Below are 24920 nucleotides of genomic sequence, written 5' to 3' on the forward strand. Positions count from 1 at the left end.
TAGTACATACATTTGATATATTTTGTATCTGAATTATAATTTACATTAAACTGCACTTGCCTTCTTATCCTCACTTGTACCAAATGTCTCCTGTTCGGACATCCAGTTGGGAAGCTTTCGTTTTTCCCCAGTCATTTTCCTTTCAAAGTTATGCAACACCAAACATGAAACCCTGAAGTGAGATATGCAATCAGTAATCAATACCTTAAAGAAAATAATAAGACAGGCTCCACATCAAAAGAGGATAGTCATTTAGTCATTAAACTCACTGCATAGGAAGGCATATTGGATGACTTATTCTATCATAACAATGGTATGCAAACTATATATAAACGAAAAACAGCACATCCAACACGAGGCTGAAGTTAGCTTCTTATTCAGCCACTTTCTTATAAACTTATTCTTCATGCTCCAGCTTCTTATTCAGAAAACTTTATTTTTAAGGATTAAATCAAGTTGGATCACTAATTTAACTTTAGATTAACAGGGAGAGGGTAAAAGCCAGAAACCATATTAAACACATTACTGGAAACATTAAAAGCAATGAAGGAGCCGGAAGCCGTATTAAATGCACCGAAGGAGCCGGAAGCCGTATTAAATGCACCGAAGGAGCCGGAAGCCGTATTAAATGCACCGAAGGAGCCGGAAGCCGTATTAAATGCACCGAAGGAGCCAGAAGCCATATTAAATGCACTGAAGAAGTCGGAAACCATAGTAAATGCATTGAAAAGTGTATTGAAAAAGCCGGAAACCATATAAAATTTATTGCTGGGGAACCGTATTAAATGCACTGAAGCAGTCAGAAGCCGAATTAAATGCATCGAAAAAGCCGGAAACCCTAATAAATGTATTGAAAAATCCGGAAATCATTAAATGCATTTCCAGAAATCATTTTAAATGCATTGAAAAAGCCGGAAATCATTTTAAATGCATTGTAAAATCAGGAAAGGCCAGTAAATGCATTGAAAAAGCCGGAAATCCTAGTAAATGTATTGAAAATGACGGATATCCGAGTAAATGCATTGAAAAAGCCGGAAACTGTATTAAATGCATTGAAAAAGACGGAAACCAAATTAAATGCATTGAAAAAGCGGGAAATCCCAGTAAATGTATCGAAAAAGCAGGAAATCCCAGTAAATGGAAAACCATGTAAAGTGTATTGAAAAACCCGGAAACCATATTAAATTTATTGCTGGAAACCGTATTAAATGCATTGAAGAAGCCGGAAGCTGTATTAAATGCATTGAAGAAGCCAGAAGCTGTATTAAATGCATTGAAGAAGCCAGAAGCTGTATTAAATGTATTGAAAAAGCCAGAAGCTGTATTAAATGTATTGAAAAAGCCAGAAGCCATATTAAATGCATTGAAAAAGCCGGAAACCAAAATAAATGCATTGAAAAAGCGGGAAATCCCAGTAAATGGATTGAAAAAGCAGGAAATCCTAGTAAATGGATTGAAAAAGCCGGAAATCCTAGTAAATGGATTGAAAAAGCAGGAAATCCTAGTAAATGGATTGAAAAAGATAGAAATCCTAGTAAATAGATTGAAAAAGCCGGAAATCCTAGTAAATGGATTGAAAAAGCCGGTAATCATTAATGCATTTCCAGAAATCATATTAAATGGATTGAAAAATCAAGAAATCATAGTAAATGCATTGAAAAATTCGAAAATCATAGTAAATGCATTGAAAAATCTAGAAAGCATAGTAAATGCATCGAAAAATCCAGAAAGCATAGTAAATGCATCGAAAAATCCAGAAAGCATAGTAAATGCATCGAGAAATCCAGAAAGCATAGTGAATGCATTGAAAAATCCAGAAATCCTAGTAAGTGCATTGAAGAATTCGAAAATCATAGTAAATGCATTGAAAGATCCAGAAATCCTAGTAAATGCATTGAAAAATCCAGAAATCCTAGTAAATGCATTGAAAAATCCAGAAATCCTAGTAAATGCATTGAAAAATCCAAAAATCATAGCAAATGCATTGAAAATGCCAAAAATCCTAGTAAATGTATTGAAAAATCTGGAAACCATTAAATGAATTTCCAGAAATCATATCAAATACATTGAAAAAGCTGAAAATCATATTAAATGCATTTCTGAAAAAATAATAAAAGCATTGAAAAAGACAGAAACCAGGTAAAGTGAATTGAAAAAGCCGGAAACCATTATTAAATGCATTGAAAAAGCCAGAAATCCTATTAAATGCATTGCCAGAAATCATATTATATGCATTAAAAAAGCCGGAAACGATGTAAAGTGAATTGAAAAAGCAAGAAACCTTAGTAAAAGTATTGAAATACCCGGAAACATATTGAATGCATGGAAAATGCCGGAAACCTTGAAAAGTGAATTGAAAAAGCCAGAAATCATATAAAATACATTGAAAAAGCTGGAAACTATAGAAAATGCTTTAAAAAACCACACAAAAAAACAAAATATATTATTCTATCGAATAAGTTACTAAAATCAAATCAAACGATACGATGTGTGATAAAACATTATCGTGAGAACGTACACACTAATGCGATATTGAACCTAACAGTTGTTTATCGTGTGATTGGCATGATAATTGGGTGAAAACCCCATAGTGTACCCAGCTTTTGTTTTGGCAAAACCATGTTGCACTTGAGGGGGAGGTAAGTATAAATGTGGGGACAGAAGAAAAAAGAAGGAGTAAATTACAATGATTTATTCAGCGTGTATGAACTCTTGAAAGGGTTTATAAAGTCTATGGGGTATATTTACTAAACTGCGGGTTTGAAAAACTGGAGAGCAACCAATCAGATTTGAGCAGTCATTTTGTAGAATGTACTAAATAAATGACAGCTAGAATCCGATTGGTTGCTATAGGCACATCTCCAGTTTTTTCAAATCCGCAGTTTAGTAAATATACTGCCATGTCCCTTTCCTTATTTTTTTGTTGTCCTGGGTTCCATAGAAATTTTGAAGGAACTCCAAACTATTATACAAATAGTAAAAGATTTGCCTTCCCTGGTGCCTTACAGTATAATATACAATTTAGGTGATTATGTTACAACATGTGTATTTTGCCATTTAATTAATTAAATCGGTCAATTAATGTTTGATGAATCACCACTGATACCAGCAACCTTTCTTTTAAATGAAACAAAAAAGGACAAAAATCAGACTCTCTTTTGAATGTCTACTTGAACACTATCCACAATTGAAATCCGGGCAGGGAACAAGCCATTCTAAATGTTTTTGACACCTTACCTCCAAAATGGAAAGCAGCTTGCATGCTGTAATCACATCAGACAAGATGTTAAATTCTAGCTCAGAAAGCATGGTGCAAAGTCAATTGACATCAAGGTTTATTTAACTGATAGGATTTGTTAAATTCACAATCAGAAGTGTAATACATAAAGCTCTTAAATAAAGTTAAAAGAAAATGGACTCAGGCCTTTGTGCAGTACTTTGAATGTCAAAGTAATTCTATAATCGGTACGCAAGCTGGATCATGGATTTTGAAAGAATATATGATTTTGGAAAAAGATGGGATCACAGCCATTCAATACATTTACTATAGTTTCTGCTTTTATTCGATGCATTTAATATGGTTTCTGGATTTTTCAATACATTTAATGTGGTTTCCAGCTTCGGCAGTTTTGTGAGGATCTAGTGTAGATCTGAGTGTTTTGTGTGAATTCAGTGTGTATATGGCAAGGTAAAGCACTACGAAATCTGCTGGTGCTATATAAATAAATGTCGATGATGATGGCTGGCTTTTGTGTGAATTTTTCAAAGCACTTAATATGACTTCCGGATTTTTCAAATCACTTTACAATGTTTACAGCATTTTCCATACATTTACTATTTCCAGATTTTACCCACACCCGAGATTAACACTAAAGTGTGTCCCTTACACAAATTGCAATTGTATTTAGCCTGGACCAACACAGGTTAGGACATGAAATCAGGTGGCAAAGTCACTGTATTTTATCACTTTGCCATCTGCTTTCATGCCCAAAACGTCGCAGGGCCACTCAAACTATGAGTGGGTTGTATATAACTGACTGCCCTATGTTGACCCCCACTATCAAATTTGTGGCTCAACAGAATTTAACCCTTGCAAAAATGACTGCAACTTATCCAAAATGATCAAAATGGTATCTGTGCCCACTTTGATTGCATGCCCTAGCCTATGTTGGGCCAGTTAAATAAGTGTTAAATTAGTCATTTAATCCTTTAAAAATAAAGTTTTCCGAATAAGCTGGAAAATGAATAGGGAGCTAACTTCAGCTTCGTACATCCAACATAGAAATAAAACCCTATGCAGTGATACAATAGCTTTTTACATTCCTGAAGATTTACAAATACATCCCAAAGTACAAAAACACCTCGCATATGTAGCCCGGGTCTCATGCTATAATCTACAGTGATTATCCAAACGGGTTTTACTTACTAGATGTCTATATTGTTACTCGTGCCCGAGATTAACAGTACATGACATGCTAGAGATGACAAGTAGCACGCAGCACGGTGTTCACACAACGTGCAGTTACCCGCGCAGCTGCAGCTAACACGAGGAAACAATTCCACCCTCAGAGTAAACTGAGTTCTGATTGGCCCTGTCCCATCCCGTCATGCATCAATCCTACTAACAACTTCCGCCCTCTGATGCCTGTCTCTAAGACCTTGCCAGCCTGTGGCGGTGACGTAATTCTGCGCCAACGCGCAGATGGAGCAGTCATTCCTGGACGGCCATGAAAACGGGAGGAGCGGTGATCTCCAGGCTGCACCGGGGAGCAGGGTGGCCCACATGCACGGCGTGTAATAGTGAGTAGAGGTCTCTTCTCCGGCGTGCGGGCATGATGCATGTGGTCCTGAGAGATGAGATGCAGGGACCTGTCACCCCCTCCTCTGTCAGTCTCCCTCTAGCAGCTGTGCGTATAGATTGCTCTGTAGTAAATAGGAAAGCTGCAAGGTCAGAGGAAGATTGTGATTGCATTTATTACCAATGTAATGGATTTATTTTCCACTGTTTAACGCAAATCATTTAGCTTATTCTGAACACATCTTGATTGCATTATTAAGACAAGTCTCTTTGGTGAAATGCAAATTGTATATGTAGCATTTATGGCCATGGCTATTAAAACATAAACCAGTGTGTCATGTTTTCTGTCGGGTAGATCAGATCACTTGATTACGGGCACATATATCAGGACATCCCAGTGGCAATGCCCACGACATGGTAATGAAACGAGTAGGTGTAGCTATGTCTGATATGTGCACACAAGCATTTTAGCCCTGTGTGCGATGCATTGGTTTGAGCTTCTTTTCTCACTGCTTGGTGAACACATTTTATGTTCCCAATAGCTTGTTGAACGGAGTCTCCTATAACAACCCCCCTTTTCCCTGGGCTAAAATTTGCCAGCAAGCACCTGGTTTTATATACCTGTTAAAATACAAATAACTGATCTCAATAGTAAAGAAAATAGAACTGCACACTGACAATTTTCTGCCACCATTTGGCGAACTGTAAAAACGTCTTATAATGTGTGCAGGCATATGTACAAACTTTCATAATGCGTTGAGCTATACCAGCTAATCAGCAGTCAGCCTTTGGCTGAGTATACACTACAAAATTTCTCCTTATGCAATGTCCTTAATGATTTTACTAACGACTGTGGGGGGGAAAAAGGACCTGATCAGCATGCCGATTCATGTGTACATACTAAAGATATTTTACACGATTTACCTTCAGATCTGTGCTCTTCATCTGTCATAACCATCGTCTGAAAAGATCATGCCTCTGCACACTCCATAGAGACCTGTCTACACTGCTGGTCTTGAGTGCATACACACTGCAGAATCGGCACAAAATCATTCTATTGTTAAACGAGATTTTTAGTAAGTTATAAGTAAAGTTTTCCTCTGTTTCTCCTGTACATAACATTGGAAATGACCAATCAAAGCCCACATTGAAACACATCTAACTTAGAATGGGGGTGGTCATTAGCCACATTACCATACAGGATATAGGCAAAGTGTTTCCTTGAATAGCAATAAAGGGGAGCAGCAGATTGTAGCCATAAGAGAAGAATTGATTTACAGGCTCAAGCAGTAAATGTTTCCCCCTCCAGTTATTCTCTGAGTTAGTTGGAAAAATTCCCAATATCGCCCACTCCGGAGTGGAGGGAACAAAATGTACTAATTCCTCGTCCGAATATCTTTTCACCAGTATCCAAAACGATCTGACCATGGGGCATAGACATTGCTAGAGATCCGCATTAGCAGCATTACACCGAAGACAATTATGCAATGGTAAAAGCCCCATTTGAAATCGCCTCTGAGGAGTCAAGTAAGTCCTGTGGAGAATGTTAAGAAACATCTCCGTGTACATATTTGCTGATACAGGAGTCCACCAATGTACGTATCAATATTGTGACAGAAAGAGTAAGAAAATAAGTGAACCATTGGGAAATGTCGGTTTGAAGAACAGAATAGTCTATTACTTCTCGCAACTTATAGTGAATTGTAATAGATCCATTACTCTTATCCCCTGACCTAAACTTAAGGCTAACGGCTTTTGCCAATTAGAGTCAGAAAATGTCCCAAGGACACCACTTATATATGTTGTGCCTGGAAAAACGCAATTGGATGGGCCACAATAGTTTCAAACTTATCTGAGGCCTCCCGAAAAATCAGAGGCCTCCTGCCACAGCTATTGATGAGATAAGTATTGGTTACTCCCCCTGCCTGCCAAATTGTGAAGGGGTAGGTAGTCATGCCCCCCTAAAAATCAGGATTCCCTACGAGAGGGAGATGTATGGACTTGCGGGCATTTAAATTGTGTTAGTGTTGGAGGATATACACTGATATAAAAGCATGTTCAGGTTAATGCAAAAAATGGTATTAAATAGCTGTATTCGCATGCACATTTTGGCCCTGCAGCCAGTCCCTTAATTATCATAGGATGGCAGCATGATTATGTATAGTAATATTGGGGAAATTTATGTCCCCCGTTACCTTTATGCTGTTGTAATTTTTTCATACCTATCCTTGGCCTCCCCCCATTCCAAATACATTTTCTGAAAAAGGAATTCTAGATGTTTTACGTCCTTAGTAGACAATTATGATCGGATTAGCCCAACCAATATAGGATAGAGGGCGACTACTCAAACCCCCCCAATTCCTACTCCAAATCCTTAATTGCTTTAGAGATGTTCATTTAATACAGGAGTGATAGAATGTTAGGAAGCTGCATCCCCAAATATGTAATCTGTTGAACAGCTCAGTGTAATCTAGTTGTTCTTTCCCCATGAGGGACATGTCGCATTCACCTTCCGATCCAGAGCGGTGGATTTTTCCATGTTCTTGGTAGATTTATTTAAAATATCTTTGGTGTCCACTCTACATTGTGCGATAATTTATCGTTTCATGTTTACCACATCTAGGAGCAGATTAAATTTCCTGCGTTGCGCGGGGAACGTATTATTTTATTTTAGTGTGGTAATTTTAACAGATTTTTGCGCGCAGCTCACTGAGTTGCAAGCAAAAATCAGCATTGAACTTACCGTACTAACTGTAATAATGTGCATCTATTACCATGGTAACGGTAATAGTACGCGGCCCGAGTTGTTCTAAAGGGAGGGAGTTAAATATGCCCCCTAGTGTTTACTGACTTGCGTTTACCACATATGTCAATGATATTTATTTTTACCAATGTGTATTTACCACTTGGTGCAGCTTAAACTAAGAAAGGGTACATGCATGGATAAACACCAGTGTGTATTTTTCATCTGGCCAAGCTATTCTTAAGACCCATACAGATATGTATTAAATTAGTGTTCTATTAACCCCAACTTCTATTTCTTAATAGACTGCTTGGAGTTATATTTAGCTTTCAAGTTGCCATAATTTTCATGTGCTTTTATCACAGTCGGGCTCTGCTGACTCTGCAGTGTCCATTATCGATATGGTATATAATGTCCTTTAATTGAAAAAGTGCCAGACATTTATTTTCCAAATTAATAATGGCTGTGGTACGTGTGTCTGAACACTGCTGGTTACTGACAAAGTTCTTATTGGTCCTTCACCATCCTGATGCGTTCTGATTGGTCCTTCACCATCCCGACATGCATCAATCCTACTGACAACTGCCTTCTTAAACTTGTAATCCTGTGATGGTGACGTGATTCTCTGCTGTAGATTATCATTGGTGTGTCTGAACTATACCGATTATTATTGGTTATTTATAAAGCGCTACAAAATTCTACTGCGGCCATAAAATGGTGCATAAAAGTAGAGATCCAACAAGCAACATGCGGAACAAGCAAAGGCAAAATGTTGAACATTTGAAAAGTATGAATAGAAGAATGACAAAAAATCATGGGTTATAGGCAAGGTACAGAACAAATATAAAGCGTAGTACCATACATAATGTTGGCATACTGCAAGGATGCACAGGTGAACAAGTTGAGAGTAGACAAGAAGTAAGGAGTGTCTTGCTTGTGAATGCTTACAATTTAATGATTAATGTGCTCATCAGGGAGAATGGAGGATCATCTGTACTTTGTGCTGCCAAAATTAGTTGCAAACCAAGCATGGGAGATAGAAATAGCAACACTGAGCACATAAATGTGTATGCTTGTGTTTGATTTTGTATTTATTTTTTTCAAATATAAAAGCATATCAATGTTTATTAGTACTGAAGCCACTGATATTTGGAATTTGTCATATACTCTATACATCCTTAGAGATGGTGGCTAGCACAAACAATGTTTTGGTGCACTACACATAACTATAATTAAATTATTCAAAGGATAAAAAAAAAGCAAGATCTTACCAATGTGGATGGGTGGGAGAGGAGGACTTTCAAGAATGATACTTGTAAATACTTTTATTACTACATTCTCCTAACGCTTAGTTTTATTGCATTTATCCTAGTAAAGATAAGAATGCTGTTTTAAAGTAATTCAACCTTCAGCATTTCAGGTTCCTGTTTTTTGATCATTGTTATTCTACGGGGCCATTTACATCTAAGTGATGGGATCTGGAGTGTTAGCCCCTGTAGTAAAAAAAGAAACCGTATAAAGTGATTATTGACCTCTATGACAATTGCTCTTGTCAATTCACAGGTTAGCTTACTTTAAGCTTCAACATGCTGGGATTTCTCTATGCAATATTACATTCAAATGACTGACTTTGAGTACAAATTGGACAAGAGTAGTTGCCATAGGAGTTGGTGAACCTCCAGACTAAAACATTGTAAATGGGATTTGAAAGCGCTAGATGTAAATTGATCCTAAAGGATAAACTTCTTTTATCACAGTTTTTATGCAAGTCCACTTAACTTCAATGAAGCCTGAGCCATCGTGTTCAAACAGCTCTTAGAGCTGGTGGCAGTTTAGGGGGTCTCTGCTAGAATTGGTAACAAGCCTGTTAGTGTTGACCCATGGAACCATTTGATTTGGTACTGTACACTCCTTATGGAAGCAGAAATTCAGCCTTAGGATCATTATGGAAATCTGGTGACAACCCTGTGAACGTCCTGCAGTCATGGGAGAGGTGGGGCGGGGGGCTTGTTAAGAAAGTGGGAGCCTGGGGGGACACAGATATGTTACCCCCAACAAAATCCGAATGATCCCTGTCTCCCCACCATATCTCTTCCCAAGCCACCAAGGAAGGTGCAAGGAATTCAGTTAATTTTTGTAAAACTAAACATAAGCAATATTGTAAAAGGGCTTGTATTGTATGTCTGGTCATTTCTGTAGTCAGGAATTGAAGTTTTGCCATAGGAGTGTTTTAACAGTCATGTTACCAGGGGGTATCCATGTATGGAATTGACACAAGTGTGTTGTAAGTTGTCCAACCAACAAAAATAAACGGGGTGGCTGAATGATTTGCACAGTAACAGACTGGTTACAGTCAACAAATTGCAAAATGCAACAGTGATGTCAAATGAAGCATATCCGTATGTAAAACTTGTGTACCTTGTCAGGGGTAGGACCTTGCATTATGAAACTCCATGTTTGAGCACTACATGTGGTTGTAATGCCTCACAGACAATGCAGTTGCTCAGGCATGGGGAGGAGGGGGCTCCATACCTTTTGCATTTTTACTTGTGTTCTGTTTCAGTAACTTTTTTTTTTTTGGAACACTACTTGTTCTTATACTTGTTTCCAGCGCATTAGAAAGCATACAAATGTTAGTAAAAATTCTTGACAAACCTGTTTGTTTGAGAAGTGTTTTTACAAGTGTTAACCACTGGCATTTACATGCATTTTTTATGTCTCCTAACTTTGCTGAAAAAAAGTACCGGTATGTATTTTGCCAACTCACCAGCTTGTTTATGTGTGAAAAAAAAATAGTGTGTGTATATCTATCTCCTATGGTAACAGTAGCTTTTGTTTCAGATACAGCAGAAAATGGCCTACTGACCCAAACTTAAAGGATTATAAAGCATAATCTTGAATTGTATAATAGACTTGTGTGTACTGTGATGCTCTAGCTCCAAACTTATATTTAAGGTGTAGACTTAAAGCAGAGGAGAGGTGGGCAAGTACATTAATTTACCATTGTTCATTAGTATTGTGATAAGAATGAGATCTGGATGAACATTTAATTTAGGGCTCTGGTACGTACATTCTAACAGCTTAAAAATAGTCCAGAAACTCTTGAGATCTGGGGGTAAATTTATCAAGCTGTGGGTTTCAAAAAGTGGGGATGTTGCCAATAGCATCCAATCAAATTCTAGTTATTTATTTAGTACATTCTACAAAATGACAGCGAGAATCTGGTTGCTATAGGCAACATCCCCACTTTTTCAAACCTGCAGCTTGATAAATTTACATCCTAGTCTTGTCCACATTTATTTTGTTCATAGCACATACATTGATGTATAATATATATCTGTGGAGCATGGCCATGATTTGCTACTTGATTTAACATTTTTACTTTTTAGACAATTTAATAAATATAAGGATATGTTCTTAGGGATGGTATGTATTGTTCATTTATTTCCATTTTTATATCAGTAGTTCAAGTCAGGGCTGGACAAATCCTTGCAGCAAACTTGCCAATGCACCTAAAATATTACTTGGGCTGGTATTTAACTTTTAGGGGTCATTCTCTGATTATATCAATGGGTGTATATTTCTGCTGGCTCCTCTAAAAGATTCTGCTGACCCTCGGATTTAAAGAGCTGCTTCTGAGTTTAACAAATTTTTTTTTTATTTTTTTTTGCCTATACCCTTATCTTGATTAATTTTCCTTGCAAACAAAAATCATGATCTCTTGTTAAAATCCTGAGAACAGTAGATTTAGAATACTTGGTTTATAAGTATCATTCAAATTACACTTACACATCCCACCTATTACACTTAACCCAAGTCTAATAGGTGGGATGAGAAGCTTTAAAAATAGTGAGAGACAAGTCGCAATTGAAAATGACGTACTAACAACATGCCGTTGTTACTGGGGATCGTGATTTCTTACCACACCGCTGGGCACTTGTTCTGTCATTCTTAAGGTCAGTCCACCTTTCTTCTAAGTCGGGGAAGTCCTTTTCGTTTTGGTCCCTTCATAGAAGAGCTTGAGAAATGAGTTGCATTATGAGTATCTCTTTTGAAATTTGCAAGGCAATACATCAGTGCAGTGCTATTACTCTTTACTTGAGGAGTATCTGTTTTGATTACTCCATTCCCCTTTTCTATCTCTCTTGCTGCGCTAACATATATTCAGCTGTCTGCCTTTTTACTAGTCATTCTTTCATTTTTGTTTTTATATGTAATACTGACTAATATCAGTACATTTATATTGAGCTGATTTTGCATTTATCACAGTAACTAATATTAGAAAGTTCCAAAGCCTTCTCTTTCTTGCCATTTCACCTAATCTGCTTTTATCACTAAATCTCTTCCATTATTTCTGCAATACTTTTTACCTTTCCCGATATTTTTTGTTCAATTTTTTATTTTTTATTTTTTAGGCAGAAGCATAGCAATTTATGTTTTTAGGCCTTAATCAAACAAGCATTTTACAAATATTTTCTTTAACTTTCCCTTTTTATATTGCTTTCTGAGTGAAGCTCATAAGAGACTGCAGGATTGGAGATTATTTATCCTCATGTTGATTTGCAGGTTTGGTTCATAAATGAAGCATAAGACACGGTCAGAACTGCTGCCTGCGTGAATAGCACATGCATTTCAGCATTGGAGATCAATAACCTCCAATTCTGCATTTTCTTCTGAGCTTTACCCAGAAAGCTATATAACGGGAAGGTTAAAAAAACAAAAAAAAACATTTTTGTAAAATGCTTCTTTGATTAAGGTCTTAGAAATACACTTTGCTATGCTTCTGCCAGGAAATAAAAAATATATATCTCCAATTCTGCAGTCTCTTATGAGCCCTTTCCTCACTTTGGTATCTAGTGTTTTCCACCTCTCTGCTATGAAGCTCCAGCTTGTCTGACCGAGCTATAATGATAATGCAATAATGTTTTGCATGGAAATAGCCATCATGCCCTTGTTAAAAGAGCGAGATAATAGCCATTTTGATGAGTGCATTGCTTCAAATGGCAATTTACAGTCACATTTATGGGAGTGTCACCCTTGGATTTTAAGAAAAAAACATTAAGCATTTGAAAAGTTTCCTACATAACCTATTAAATATTTTTTACTTTTGTCTTACAGGTCATTCTTCTTGTAGTGCATTCCTGGTATTGTCAATCCTGCCAAAATGCATTCTCAATTGAGACATCTTGATGAGTAACACTACAGCAAGAATACCTATTTTAATATAATTTGATATTTGTCTATTAAAACAAACTTCTTCAAATAAAGTATATATGAGGTTTTTTTTGGGTGGGGAATGCTTAATGGAAATTACCAGTAAGAAAACATTAACAACGAAACAGTGTTGGGCTTTTGAAAAGAGAGTAACTTGCTCATATTGACAGTTTGTCAAGATAAGCATGTTAAAGTGCACTATCCTAAAACTTGAAAGGGTAAGTGTCTATTATGCTGATATATTCACATTTTGGGTTTATTCATTATGTACTAGACACTATAACCTGAAATTGTGCCTAGTAAAGAGGAATGCATATGTTCCATTTGGTTTTATTCTGTTCTGCTGTATAGCCTATGAGCAAGCATGGGGTTTTTTTTTGACTGACCACCCTTTCAGACTCATACCTGTGGAACTGGTTATATTTTAGATTTCAGATCTTCTCTCTCTGCCATACAACTGTTCTTACAAGCTATTGTATTGTTAGATGATTAGAAAGCACAAGTAGGATTGACAAAGGAGTTTAGGGAGGATATTCAACTATTATAAAATTACTTTCTTGTCCCAACACTGCACACCATAAAGTTTTTAGTTTCTAATGAAAAATCATTGCAAGTTCATCTTTGATCCATTAAAGCAAACACCAAGTATTGGGTTTTTTGCGTGGAGGAACATATGTGTATAATAATATAAGGACCTTGATTTTATTTGTTTTTATTTATTTTATTTTTTTATTTTGTATTTCTTTTCCCTGTAATTCCTGAAACTGTGCTCTCTATGCTCCACCATCTATAACACTAAAAATAAAGTTTGTTTATTTATTGTAGAGATTTTCACTGACCCCCGTGTTCTGGTTTTGGATCTGGATTAACTTTGTGTTTTGGATCTGGATTTTTAAGAAAAATTGCTAAAATATACTAAAATCACATAATGTTGCTCTTTTTTGTTCCTGCATTATTATTAACCTCAACAACACTAATTTCAAGTCATTTGCAGTCAATTTTGACCATCTCACAGTCCACAGTATTATTTTCATACACTTTTGGACAAATACTGGAGCGACCTGGCTGGATACTAAGCGACAGAGCAGTGACTCAAACACACGGCAGTTCCTAGCACATCTAGGAAACATTGTCACACAGCAGTGGCAGAAAAGAAAAGTGGTGCAAGATGGAATTGTCCTTGGATCATAAAACCAGTTATGGTTCATTTGATCGCTCCACCTTTTTCTTGGATAACTGTGGTAATTCTGCAGCTAATACATGGCAACGTGCGCTGACCCCCCCCCCCCCACCCCGGAAAACATGCTTTTAGCAGGCCCAGAGCAATCCAGGGTGCCAGACAATGCACTAAAAAGAGCCATTGTAATTCACAGCAAAAAGCAAGTTCATCACTGAGCTTCGAATCAGCCCTAATTCCCACATAATTATAATGTAGTTAGCTACCTTTGATGTAAAGTGCAGTTTACAAACACATGATGAAACAGCAGCAAAGTGGAAGGTAATACATATACACGTCTTTTGAGACATCCATGCTTACATGATTTCTGCAAGGAACGTTGTTCTTTGTTCATAAAACTGTTGTTTTTATACTGTTCAAAAAAAATAAAATAATCCTCCACCATTCTTTGGATGTTGATAGTAGGATCAGATTGTTACAGCAGAGGTGTCACTAATTCTGGTCAATTCTTTTACGTTGGACAAGACCATATGTCAAAATGTTGTGCTGAGTCATCTGCATCACCAATGGTGTCTAAAGAGATTTTTGCTAAGCACACAACAGTATATAGCACATGTAGGTAACCTTGGCACACAGCGATAGCTGAAAGGAAATGTGGTGCAAGATGGAATTGTCCTTTGGCCCTCCCACCCACCATTATATTGGATCTTAAAAAGAACATGCACACTTTAACAAACCATACACTTCAGCCACAAAGTGCCACTCCTTGTGGCTGAAGTACTTTGTTTGTTTGGGCCCCCACAAAACACGGTAACAATGGGCTTAAGGCACCGAAGATACCAGTGCTGATAATGAACTCTACTGTGGCAAGATGTTTTTATTATCCTCAGCCACATCCTCACCATCATAAATTTGTACATCATCACACATTATTAATTCATCACTGCTGGAATCCACCGTTACAGAAGTATTTAGATGTAATTGGCGCAAAAGGCCTTCCTCGTGGAACTTGAAGTTACTTTTTATGAACATCATCTTTTCCACATTTTGAGGAAGTAGCAACCTATGCTGATTGCTGATAAGGTTCCCGGCTGTGCTGAAAACTCTTTCTGAGTACACACTGGAGGGTGGGCAGCTTAGGCAGTGCAAATCGAGTTGGAACATGGGTCTCTAAATTCCATTTTTTCCTCCCAGTTTGTATAGGGACTGTCTGATGTGTCTATTTCTATGCTGCCTGAAAATAATCCTCCACCATTGTCATGTGCAAGCTAATGTTTAGGCACATAAATCTGCAAATATGTGTTTGTGAATTAATTCCTAGAAATAGTGTGACATGCCTCAGAGAAGCTGTTTAGATCAATGCGTTTTGTTTATGTAAAACTACCCAGAGGCGACTGGTAGATAAAAGCCTGGATCCATAGTAGCACCTTGTATCATTTAGGGCAGGTTGCAAATGTGAAAGCTTTGAAAATCTCTATTTCAAAACAATTAAATCTAACACATGTTAATGACAAATTCAAGCTGAATAGGGTCACAGGAAAATATACTTACCAGAGGCATGTGTGGTATGCAGATGAAGGGGAACTTATGACCTATTGTGTGGAGGTAAAATCATGGATAGTAATACCTTAGAGCGCTAAAAGCGTCTCACACAAATGTCAATGAAGATCTGGAATAAAAAGTAACCATACATAGAGTAGTACAGTAAAACATGTATAAATGCTGTCAAACAAAAGGGGGAGCCCTCTCCCAAGTGAATACAAGAAGGATCTTCTTAAATTCAGTCCACCACGTGAAGGGACTCCCCTATGGGAATATGCTTACAGAATTTCCCTTGAAATCAGGCACATCCGATATGGTCAAAGACTCGTGAAGCTTGCTTCTACAAAGATTCAGCACCTCACATGAATAAAATGGAACAAAACATGGTGTAATACCATTTATTTAAAAGGTACCTACGGTACCATATACAAAAATAAAACAGGAGCTAAACACTCCTTTTGCGCGTACCACACACATTCTATTGTGTCACGCTGTTATTCAAGAATGTAAGTCCACGTTCCTACCACCAAATAGTAGACCCGGATGTCCGTGATGACAAGGATGTACTGCTGCTTCAAACCAACGCGTTTCGATTCTGCCAAGGAGTCTTTATCAAGGTAGAACAAAAGTGAATCCAGTCAGGTGTTTGTGGACATCCTTATATATCTGGGGCAGCTTGGGGTGATACATTAGCGCTCTTGTTGGATTTACCTATTTTTGTGTTTATGGAGGTAAAATCATGTTTGTAAGTCATACTGGTGAAAAGTTAGGTTTTTGTTACCCTGTCCTAACTTAGAAGGTGGTTCTCCAGCAGAGTTCTAAAACCCTAATTTGCATTCGCACAAACCATTTTGTTCTAACATCACAGGAAGGGGGGCTGTGAGCCCTGCAGTGTGGTTTTAAAACTGCACTGTGACTGTTAGAATTTGTTCACTTTTGGGGAGTCAATCTGATTGAAGTGTTCCATTTTTTTCTGCTTCTTCCGGCACCAGAAACTTGATTATAAGTGAGTTATCAATTCTGTGTTTTATCCATTTTATTTTCTAAGAAACAACTGCATTATATTTGTATGCCTTTTTTATTACCTTTTTTTATCTTAAGCATTGTGGATGTATTTTCCATAATAAATTACATTTAATAAGTTAAAGTCTCTGTTCTTACGAATGCACGCAACAGTTTGGTCAAGACGCTACATAATTGAAACGAGAACATTTGTGGTTTATGTTAACTCTGATTAAAGTAAATTGTGCAAGATTGATTCTAGGGAGAACCTAAGGCAGGCCTGTCCAACCTGCGGCCCTCCAGATGTTGTGAAACTACAAGTCCCAGCATGCCCTTCCAGCTATCAACTGGTTGTCTACTGGCAAAGCATGCTGGGACTTGTAGTTTCACAACATCTGGAGGGCCGCAGGTTGGACAAGCCTGACCTAAGGCTTCCTAAATAAGAGTGTCAGTTCTTCACAGAAAAAAACCTTGGTGGTGGCACAGTTGGTACCGCAAAGCTAGTGTGTGACATAGATGGGTAAGGATTTAATCATTTTAGACAGACCAGGTGGTTATTTTTTGGGTTATCCCTGTGTCACGCAGGCTCAGGTGAGTGCTGTTCGTGACAACATCCTTTGGATATTGAGAGTAGGATCAGATGGAGTTACAGCAGAGGTGTCACTTTTTTGGTCAATTCTTATAGACCAGACTCTTGGATTCTGGCGAAGCGAATAAAGTTCAGTTTCTCAAGCTGCTTTTCCAAAACTAAGGGAATCACTTGCCTCAAGTTAGCAGTGTCTGAATTCACTTCACAGGTGGCTACTTTGAATGGTTTCAGCACCTTACACAACACGGAAAGTATTCTCCACTGCTCTTGACTAAAATACATCCCCCCTCCTTTCCCAATGTCATGGCTTGTGGAGTAAGTGTGGATGGCTTTTCGCTGTTCCTCCATCCGCAGAAGCATATACAGGGTGGAATTCCACCTTGTCACCACCACGTCTTGCTTCAGTAGATGGCAGGGCAAATTAAATTGCTCTTGCAGCTGCTGCAATCTCCTACACGCTGTTGCCGAATCCCGGAAATGTCCACATATTTTACAGGCCGCAGACAGCATCTCCTGCACGTCTGTCATTTTTAAAAAGCTCTGCACCACCAAGTTTATTGTGTGAGCAAAACAGGGAATGTGAGGGAATTCACCTAGCTGTAATACTCTCACAATATTGGTTGCATTATCAGAAATGACACATCCTGAGGGGACTCCATGCAGGATAAGCCATGTTCCAATGACATCCCTTAGTTTTTTTAACGGATTGTCAGCTGTATGCCTCTTAGTGAAGCTGGTGATGCACAGAGTAGCCTGCCTCTGACAAATGTGACGTACTTGGGTACATGCTGCTGCTGTTACTGCTGGTGAAGTGTACAGTGGGTAGAATGGCATTTTGTAGGCCAATAATTACATTTTTACGAACCTTCTGGTAGAGGTGAAGAATAGCTTTTCTAGTAAAATGGTGTCATGATGGAATTTGGTAACGGGGACACAAGACCTCAAGTAACTGTCTAAAACCAGCTGCATTAATAGTGGATAATGGACACAGATCTATTACTAGCATAGTTGCCATGGCATCTGTGATCCGATTTACGATTGAGTGACAGCTTTCATACTTTCTTCCCACTGCAAAGAATTGTTTAACAGTCAATTGTTGTAAACTACTAGTAGTCGTCTTCTGGGTTGAAGATCCACCCCCAGCAGCAGCGGGATTAACGCTCAAGAATTCTTCTGAGGAATCCAGGATAGTGGAGGAGTCATCTAGCTTTAGTAACTTGGATGCAGGACTAACTCCGATCGCTACTGAGAATATTGATGAGGACAATTTTGTGGGTGTAGATTGCAGGCATCGGGTTGTAGGTGAGAGAATGGACCTAGCTGATGATGGACTGTTTGTTGTTTTTTTTAGCATAAGTTTTTGATTTTCCTAACAGCTTGCCATGAACTTGCTTCAAATAGCGTAACATGGATGAAGTTCCTAGATGATTAAGGTCCCTTCCTCTACTGACTGTGGCTTTACATACACTACAAATGGCTAGACAACTGTTGTCAGGATTTGGGTAAAAATAATTCCACACATAAGAGAGGGATTTTTTGGTCTTATGTGCAAGCATGGCAATGGCTTTTTTCTTATCACATGCAAGAACTGCTTCCACTGTTGCAGGACTTGCACAAACAACGTCACCGGCTACACTTGGGCTGTTCAGGCACACATCTGCAGAAATGCTGAAAGGGCCCTTCTTTATGGGTACACTACCAGAATGGTCAGGATTACACATAGCACTTGTGGATAGACTCTCCACAGGGATTTGTGTCATTTCTGAATCTGAACATACATTTTCCTCGAATGCCTTACTGTTTTCTTCCAGCTCGGCTTTTACACGTAAAAGTATTTGGACACCACTTTTGGCGTCCGAATGACAAGGTCTTGGTCACGAGTGACCTTATAAGAAGATGCCTCAGTGACAGTTGCAGAACTTGCACTCCTAAAGAAAGGCGAAGGCCTCATTCTTTCTTTGCCACTGTGTGTGTAGAATGCATGTTGGCAATTTTTTTTCCTGCATATAGTTTTGCCTGGATTAAAGGTGTTTTTTTTTTCTTGACCAAGGTAAAAGTTGTTTGTTTGGTTTTTTTCTCCATTTTGGTTTCCCTGACTTACAAACAGTCTGCACTTTAACATAGGCTTTACCAGGGGACATAGAGGGATTATTACCATCATGACTGGTGCCAGCAGCTGCTTAGTGCTTCTGCTCTTCTGTGTACTGCTGTGAATCCATTTTGGTAACACCGTACACTTTGAATGCAAATTCAGAAGACCAAGCATGCCAGCCCTAGTATTTGTATTTCAGCAATGGCAATTAGCAATGGAGCGCTCCTGAATGTCACTGTAGACTTTGAAGAACACTGCTACCCCATCCTCTTTCTATTCTACCTATGAAGCTGCCCAACTGCTCTACAGACAGTGCTACCCCTTCTGTGCCCCTCTGTGAAATGGCGCTAGATCGCCATGGAGGGCAGTACTTATAGCATCCAAAACTCCCAAGATGTAACAATGACGGTTTGCCTAGTTTTCCATTCTGAAATCGCGCGAAAATGCCGAGACGGCTCGGTACTCGGATCTGCTAAGTTCAGGTGTGTTCGGTTCTCAGGGAACTGAGCCTAAGCATTTCTAATTTATTAAGGTCTGTCTTTCTGTGTTTTTGTTTCGTTTGTTTTTGTATTGTTTTTTTGTATGGGAAAAAAAATGACTATCAGAAATGGAACCTTAAAATAATTTTAACATCAGGGATGTTAGACTGCAAATTTAGCTATCAGCACAACGTTTCACATATGGCGTTGTAGCCAGGAATGTTGGGAGAAAAAATTCAGCAGGGGTATGTACAGTAACAGTCTCATAGGCAATCATTTGTAACACTAAAGCTTGCATATAAAACACAATACTTAAATCAGCGCTGATCTGCAAACTATACTTGATAAAAATATGAACTAGAACCAGCTATAGCAGAATAGGAACTTTTAGAAACCAGCTCATTTAAAATACATACATTTATTACACAAGCCTGCATGTTAATTATCGCATACATTCATATAGTACCACACATGAAAAATGCGCAAATTGGATAGCATAAGTCCATAGGACAGCCTCACACAGGAGCTGGAATCTATAACGCTTACATAGGTATAATAATCAATGTGTGTGTAATTAATAATATATATATATATATATATATAACGCACACTTTTTTTTTTTTTTTTATTAGTGACACATTTATTATGCTAGCAGTGGCTGGCTCGTGAAACTATTTGCACCTAAACCATAAGTATTTTGTCCAACTAAGTGTTGATTCAGCTGACTAGGAAATGTCCAAAAAATGAATTTTGTTAGCTTCTGTGACTCTAACAAAATGTTTAGTCTCAGAACAAACAAACTAATTATTCCATCTCTACATTTTAGTCACCAGGGCATGTTCATTGCTGGCATTGGCTGAAAAGATAATGACTGTAAACTCTATATGGAGATTGTGATCATGAGTGCATACACACTACGTGATTGGAATGAGGTTATTTAACGGTGCGGCCATCCAAATGAAACGACAGTCGTCACTTTGGAACGTCTGTAGTTCATCGTGTGATTATACACACTAACTTTGAATACATATTAATATATTTACGCCTTATAATTGCAAATGTATGAGATATTTAATTTTTTGCAATGCATATTTAACTACTTTACTAACCAATTGGATGCAAATTTATGAATATACAGCATATTATTTGGATAAATATATATGGAGTAAAGAATTTGAAACTGAACTTTGCTTGCAACCACAATTATAGATTTTCAAAAACACGTAGTAAAAATGCACAGCAGTATGTATACCTCCTGAAATTAATTATATTTTATTGCAATCTTAAATATATAACATTAAAACACAGCAATTTCCCACATTCCTAACAAGACAATTTCTGCAACATTACTACAATGTCCCTGGCACCTAACTGTTGTGTACATAGACACACTTCATGTAATCAAGCCCACCGTTTGCTCAAGGGAAGGTTTCCTAAGCTCAGTTGAGTAACAGGGCTGGTAAAATGGAATGACTTCACAATTGATTAGTGCCTCACAATAATTTTGAATGTTAGTTGCTGATAAAAGCAGACAGGCTACTGGCAGAGATTATATAATCTAATAGGTCATCAAGGCAGTGGTTCCCAAACTTTTTCAGTTTGTGGAACTCTTAGGGTCTCCATAATTTTTTTTTCAAGACACCCTTCCAAAATAATTTTTGAGCAGTCCCATTTTATATGTAGTTGGGTCAAAATAACGTAATAAGTTTTTTTTTAACTCTGGACAAATTCTTAAGTTGTTTACAAAAAAAAATACACATTAATCCAAGGAAAAGAATATTTTTATATATTTTTTTTTCAATCCTATTTCTCTCAGAACAATTTACAGCACTCATTAAGAGGAATAAGATCAAACAACATGTATAAAAATCGTCACACTGTGCCCCTTCACCATTACACTGTGCCCTTTATGCTCACTCACACTGTGCCCCTTCACCATTACACTGTGCCCTTTATGCTCACACTGTGCCCCTTCACCATTACACTGTGCCCTTTATGCTCACTCACACTGTGCCCCTTCACCATTACACTGTGCCCTTTATGCTCACACTGTGCCCCTTTACCATTACACTGTGGGTTAGATTTATTAAGCTGCGGGTTTGAAAAAGTGGGGATGTTGCCTATAGCAACCAATCAGATTCTAGCTGTCATTTTGTAGAAAGTACTAAATAAATGAAAGCTAGAATCTGATTGGTTGCTATAGGCAACATCCCCACTTTTTCAAACCCGCAGCTTAGTAAATCTAGCCCTGTGCCTCTTCACGCTCACACTGCCCCTTTACCATTACATTGTGCCTCTTCACGCTCACACTGCCCCTTTAATATTACACTGCACCCTCCATCGCTGTTTTCTATCACTATTTCCCCTACGTTCCTTTACTTACATTACTTGGCCACCTGTCTTCTTTCTTCCATCTCCTCACTGAAAATGTCGGGCATGATGATGTCATGTCCGACATTCAGTTAGAAGGGAACGGTGGAGGATGCTGGGTCCTGGGCGCCGCCAGAATTATAAGTATTTATTTTTTTATTTTATTTTTTGTCCTTGCCACGGCACCCCAGGGAGCCGTGGGGCACACTTTGGGAACCACTGTCCTAAGGGCTTAGTCTAGTCTTTCTGTTAGTGGTGAATCTCTTGCTCATTAAGGCTATAGGCCTGTGATAAGACAGCAGGCGGCCCTCTGAACCTTCAACTCCAGCTCCTTCCTGCTTTACGTTTAGTTTCGTTTGCTATAGCTTGTAACACTTGTTTAAAATGTCTGCTGATATATTACTACTTTTTATTTCTTTGATTAAATATATTGTTTTAACTTACTACTGAGATTAAGGGTAATGTGTGGTCCTTTTGTAGGTTAGAGAGCCATATAATGCATCCCTCAAAATGTTTCGGGTTGCTTATTACTGTTATAGGCTATGCATTCGGCCATTTTGCGGATTTCCTGAATCCTGTCTTAGCAAAGATGCCTACGCTGATGTTTAGAGCAAGGTGTATAAGCCAGTACAGATGATCAATTTTACATGTCTCTTTGGGTGAAGTGAGAAGTAAATCATCCACTTGCTGGATTAGGACAGATCCTTTGGGAAGCTCAAGATGTTGATGGTTAAATTATTAATAATATTATATAGTGTTAATCAAAATGTGTAGTGCTGTACAGAATATATGTAATCCATCAAATCAGTCCCCTGCCCACTGGACTTGCAATCTAAATTCCCTATTATACCCTCCTTTTTAATTAGCAGCACAAATATTGATGTTTGCATTTGCTTCTATCGTACATTTAATAAACCGATTGCATAGATAAATGTATTTGATACTCTTGGCAAGCAAGGCATAATCCTTTGCAACATCTCAGCATTTTACGTACATAACAGATGACTGTGTATCTCCCAAAACATATCCTTGGAGACACTGAAGCAGTGTAGGGAGAGACTACAGCTAAGCTTTTTCATGCATTTTCAAAATGTAACTAATTTGATCAGCTTGATCACTTAGCAACCTGACCTGTGTATGTGAACAACAGAATTACAAAGGTTGTCATACTTTGCGGTAGACTTATGATTGTAAACTGACTGCATTTTCAAGAGTTCCTGGGCAGAAAGAAAACAAAGTGCTCAGCTAAATGTATGTTCCCTTTGCCGTGGAATAGGCTCAAAACAAAGATAATAGCATTCTGGATTCTTGAAAAAAAACATTTGCAAATGCTTATTGCAGTATTTTGGAATGAGTTTTAACAAATGTAAACGTGAACTAGCCTCAAAGAAAATGAACTACACCATATCATTAATGGAAATCCATGGATCCATGGATGCTAAGCTAGAGAAAAACAAAAAGTAACGTATTTAATAATTATTTTTTAAAAAATAAAATGAAAATACAGTTGACACTTTTTTTTTTTTTTTTTTTTTTAAACTGGTTCCTATCTGCCACCTGGACATATATGCTGATAGCTGGCTTTGAGCTGAGATGACTCAAGCCCTATAACCAGAACTTAGCTGTCAAAGAGGTTGCAGGGATTTGGCCAGAAGCAGTTGCTTACAGTACCTGGACAACCCAATTATACCCCATTCATACTGCACCAAAATCCCGGGTTTTTTCCGGGGCGAGCTCAAACGACCCGGGTCTTGGTGCAGTATGAATGGTACAAGTCAAAAAACCCGGGTCTTCAAGCCGGGATTTATCGATGGGTAATTCCCGGGTCGGACCCGGGTTGCCTGCACTATAAATGGTGCAACCCGGGTTTTTCAACCCGGGTTGCACAGAAAACAAGCTGATTGGCTGTGTGCCTGTCTCTGGAGGATGATGTCATCGGTGGGAGCCCGTGGAAGAAAAAAAAAGTCACCTTTCAATGACATCACCATTTTTCAGCCAATGAAAACTGCTCTGGTGATGACTCCCACAAATTGCCAGGGCACAGACTTGTGCAGTATGAATGGGGTCAACCCGGGAAATTCCCGGGTCCGAGGTGCAGTATGAATGGTGTTTCTGAGCTGGGACGCTCCGAGCCCCGGCAAAAACGTGGCTTGAAAAACCCGGGATATTGCCGGGGCGGCAGTATAAAAGCGATATTACAGTACATGGGATCCAAAATTACGCTGCTCAATATAAAAGTCTGCACTTCCATTGACAAAAGACTATATGCCACATCAGGGATTTTCCTGAGTGAAGGGAGATTCAAAGAGCTGCAGGGGAAATCTCCCTACCTGACCATTGATTTATATATATATTGACATTTTGGTCGCCTTTACCTGTAGATAAATGTATGGAAACGGATAACAAATAAAATAGAATAAAAAAAAGAATCCCTTTTTTGTTTGTTTGTTACCAGGCCCTAAAATTTACAAATGTGTCCTACATGGATAATTTGACCATATACTGTGAAAAACTAGTACATTAGTATTGAGGTAGCTTTTTGGGATTGCACAAAATGGATCAATGTAACAATGAATTACGGAATAATTTGCCTTTTTGGAAGGGGGATTGTTTTGGGGGTTTTTTTCTTGTGTAATCCATATTGCACTGTGTTATCAATATAATAAATTAGCAGAGTTTGTTTATCAGACCGAGTGTAACTGTAAAATGTCTGCTCACAAAGGTATAGAACAGCCACGGTCATGAATGGGGTTAAAGGAAGGCATCCGCTAAGAGGTAGCATTTATTGTGGATATCTAAAAAAAAATACCTATATTTGGGTGTTTGTTTTTTAATTCTTACACATCTTTTTATTTCTTCCTCTGTAACCTAGAGTCCCTGGTTGCCATGGGTTATTATGAATGGATTATAAATG

The 24920-nt window shown here is 38.1% G+C and overlaps 2 protein-coding genes across 6 annotated transcripts in view; one reads left to right on the plus strand and one right to left on the minus strand.

Moving 5' to 3' along the window:
* The window catches only part of WRN (WRN RecQ like helicase), a 163136-nt gene extending 158581 nt beyond the window's left edge, over positions 1–4555 (minus strand). For both annotated transcript variants that reach the window (XM_075204601.1, XM_075204600.1), the window contains exons 1-2: positions 4427–4555; positions 61–172 (exon numbers count right to left, since the gene is read on the minus strand). In XM_075204601.1, coding sequence (XP_075060702.1) covers positions 61–135 — 75 coding nt within the window. In that variant the 5' untranslated portion in view covers positions 136–172; positions 4427–4555. The remainder of the gene's footprint in view (positions 1–60; positions 173–4426) is intronic.
* A 102-nt stretch (positions 4556–4657) lies between these two features.
* PURG (purine rich element binding protein G) overlaps positions 4658–24920 on the plus strand; it is a 30379-nt gene continuing 10116 nt past the window's right edge. For all 4 annotated transcript variants that reach the window (XR_012689903.1, XR_012689904.1, XR_012689906.1 and 1 more), the window contains exon 1: positions 4658–4800. The gene's annotated coding sequence lies outside the window, so the exon portion shown is untranslated. The remainder of the gene's footprint in view (positions 4801–24920) is intronic.

The sequence above is a fragment of the Mixophyes fleayi genome, chromosome 1, assembly GCF_038048845.1.
Source record: "Mixophyes fleayi isolate aMixFle1 chromosome 1, aMixFle1.hap1, whole genome shotgun sequence".
Taxonomy (NCBI): Eukaryota; Metazoa; Chordata; class Amphibia; order Anura; family Limnodynastidae; genus Mixophyes; species Mixophyes fleayi.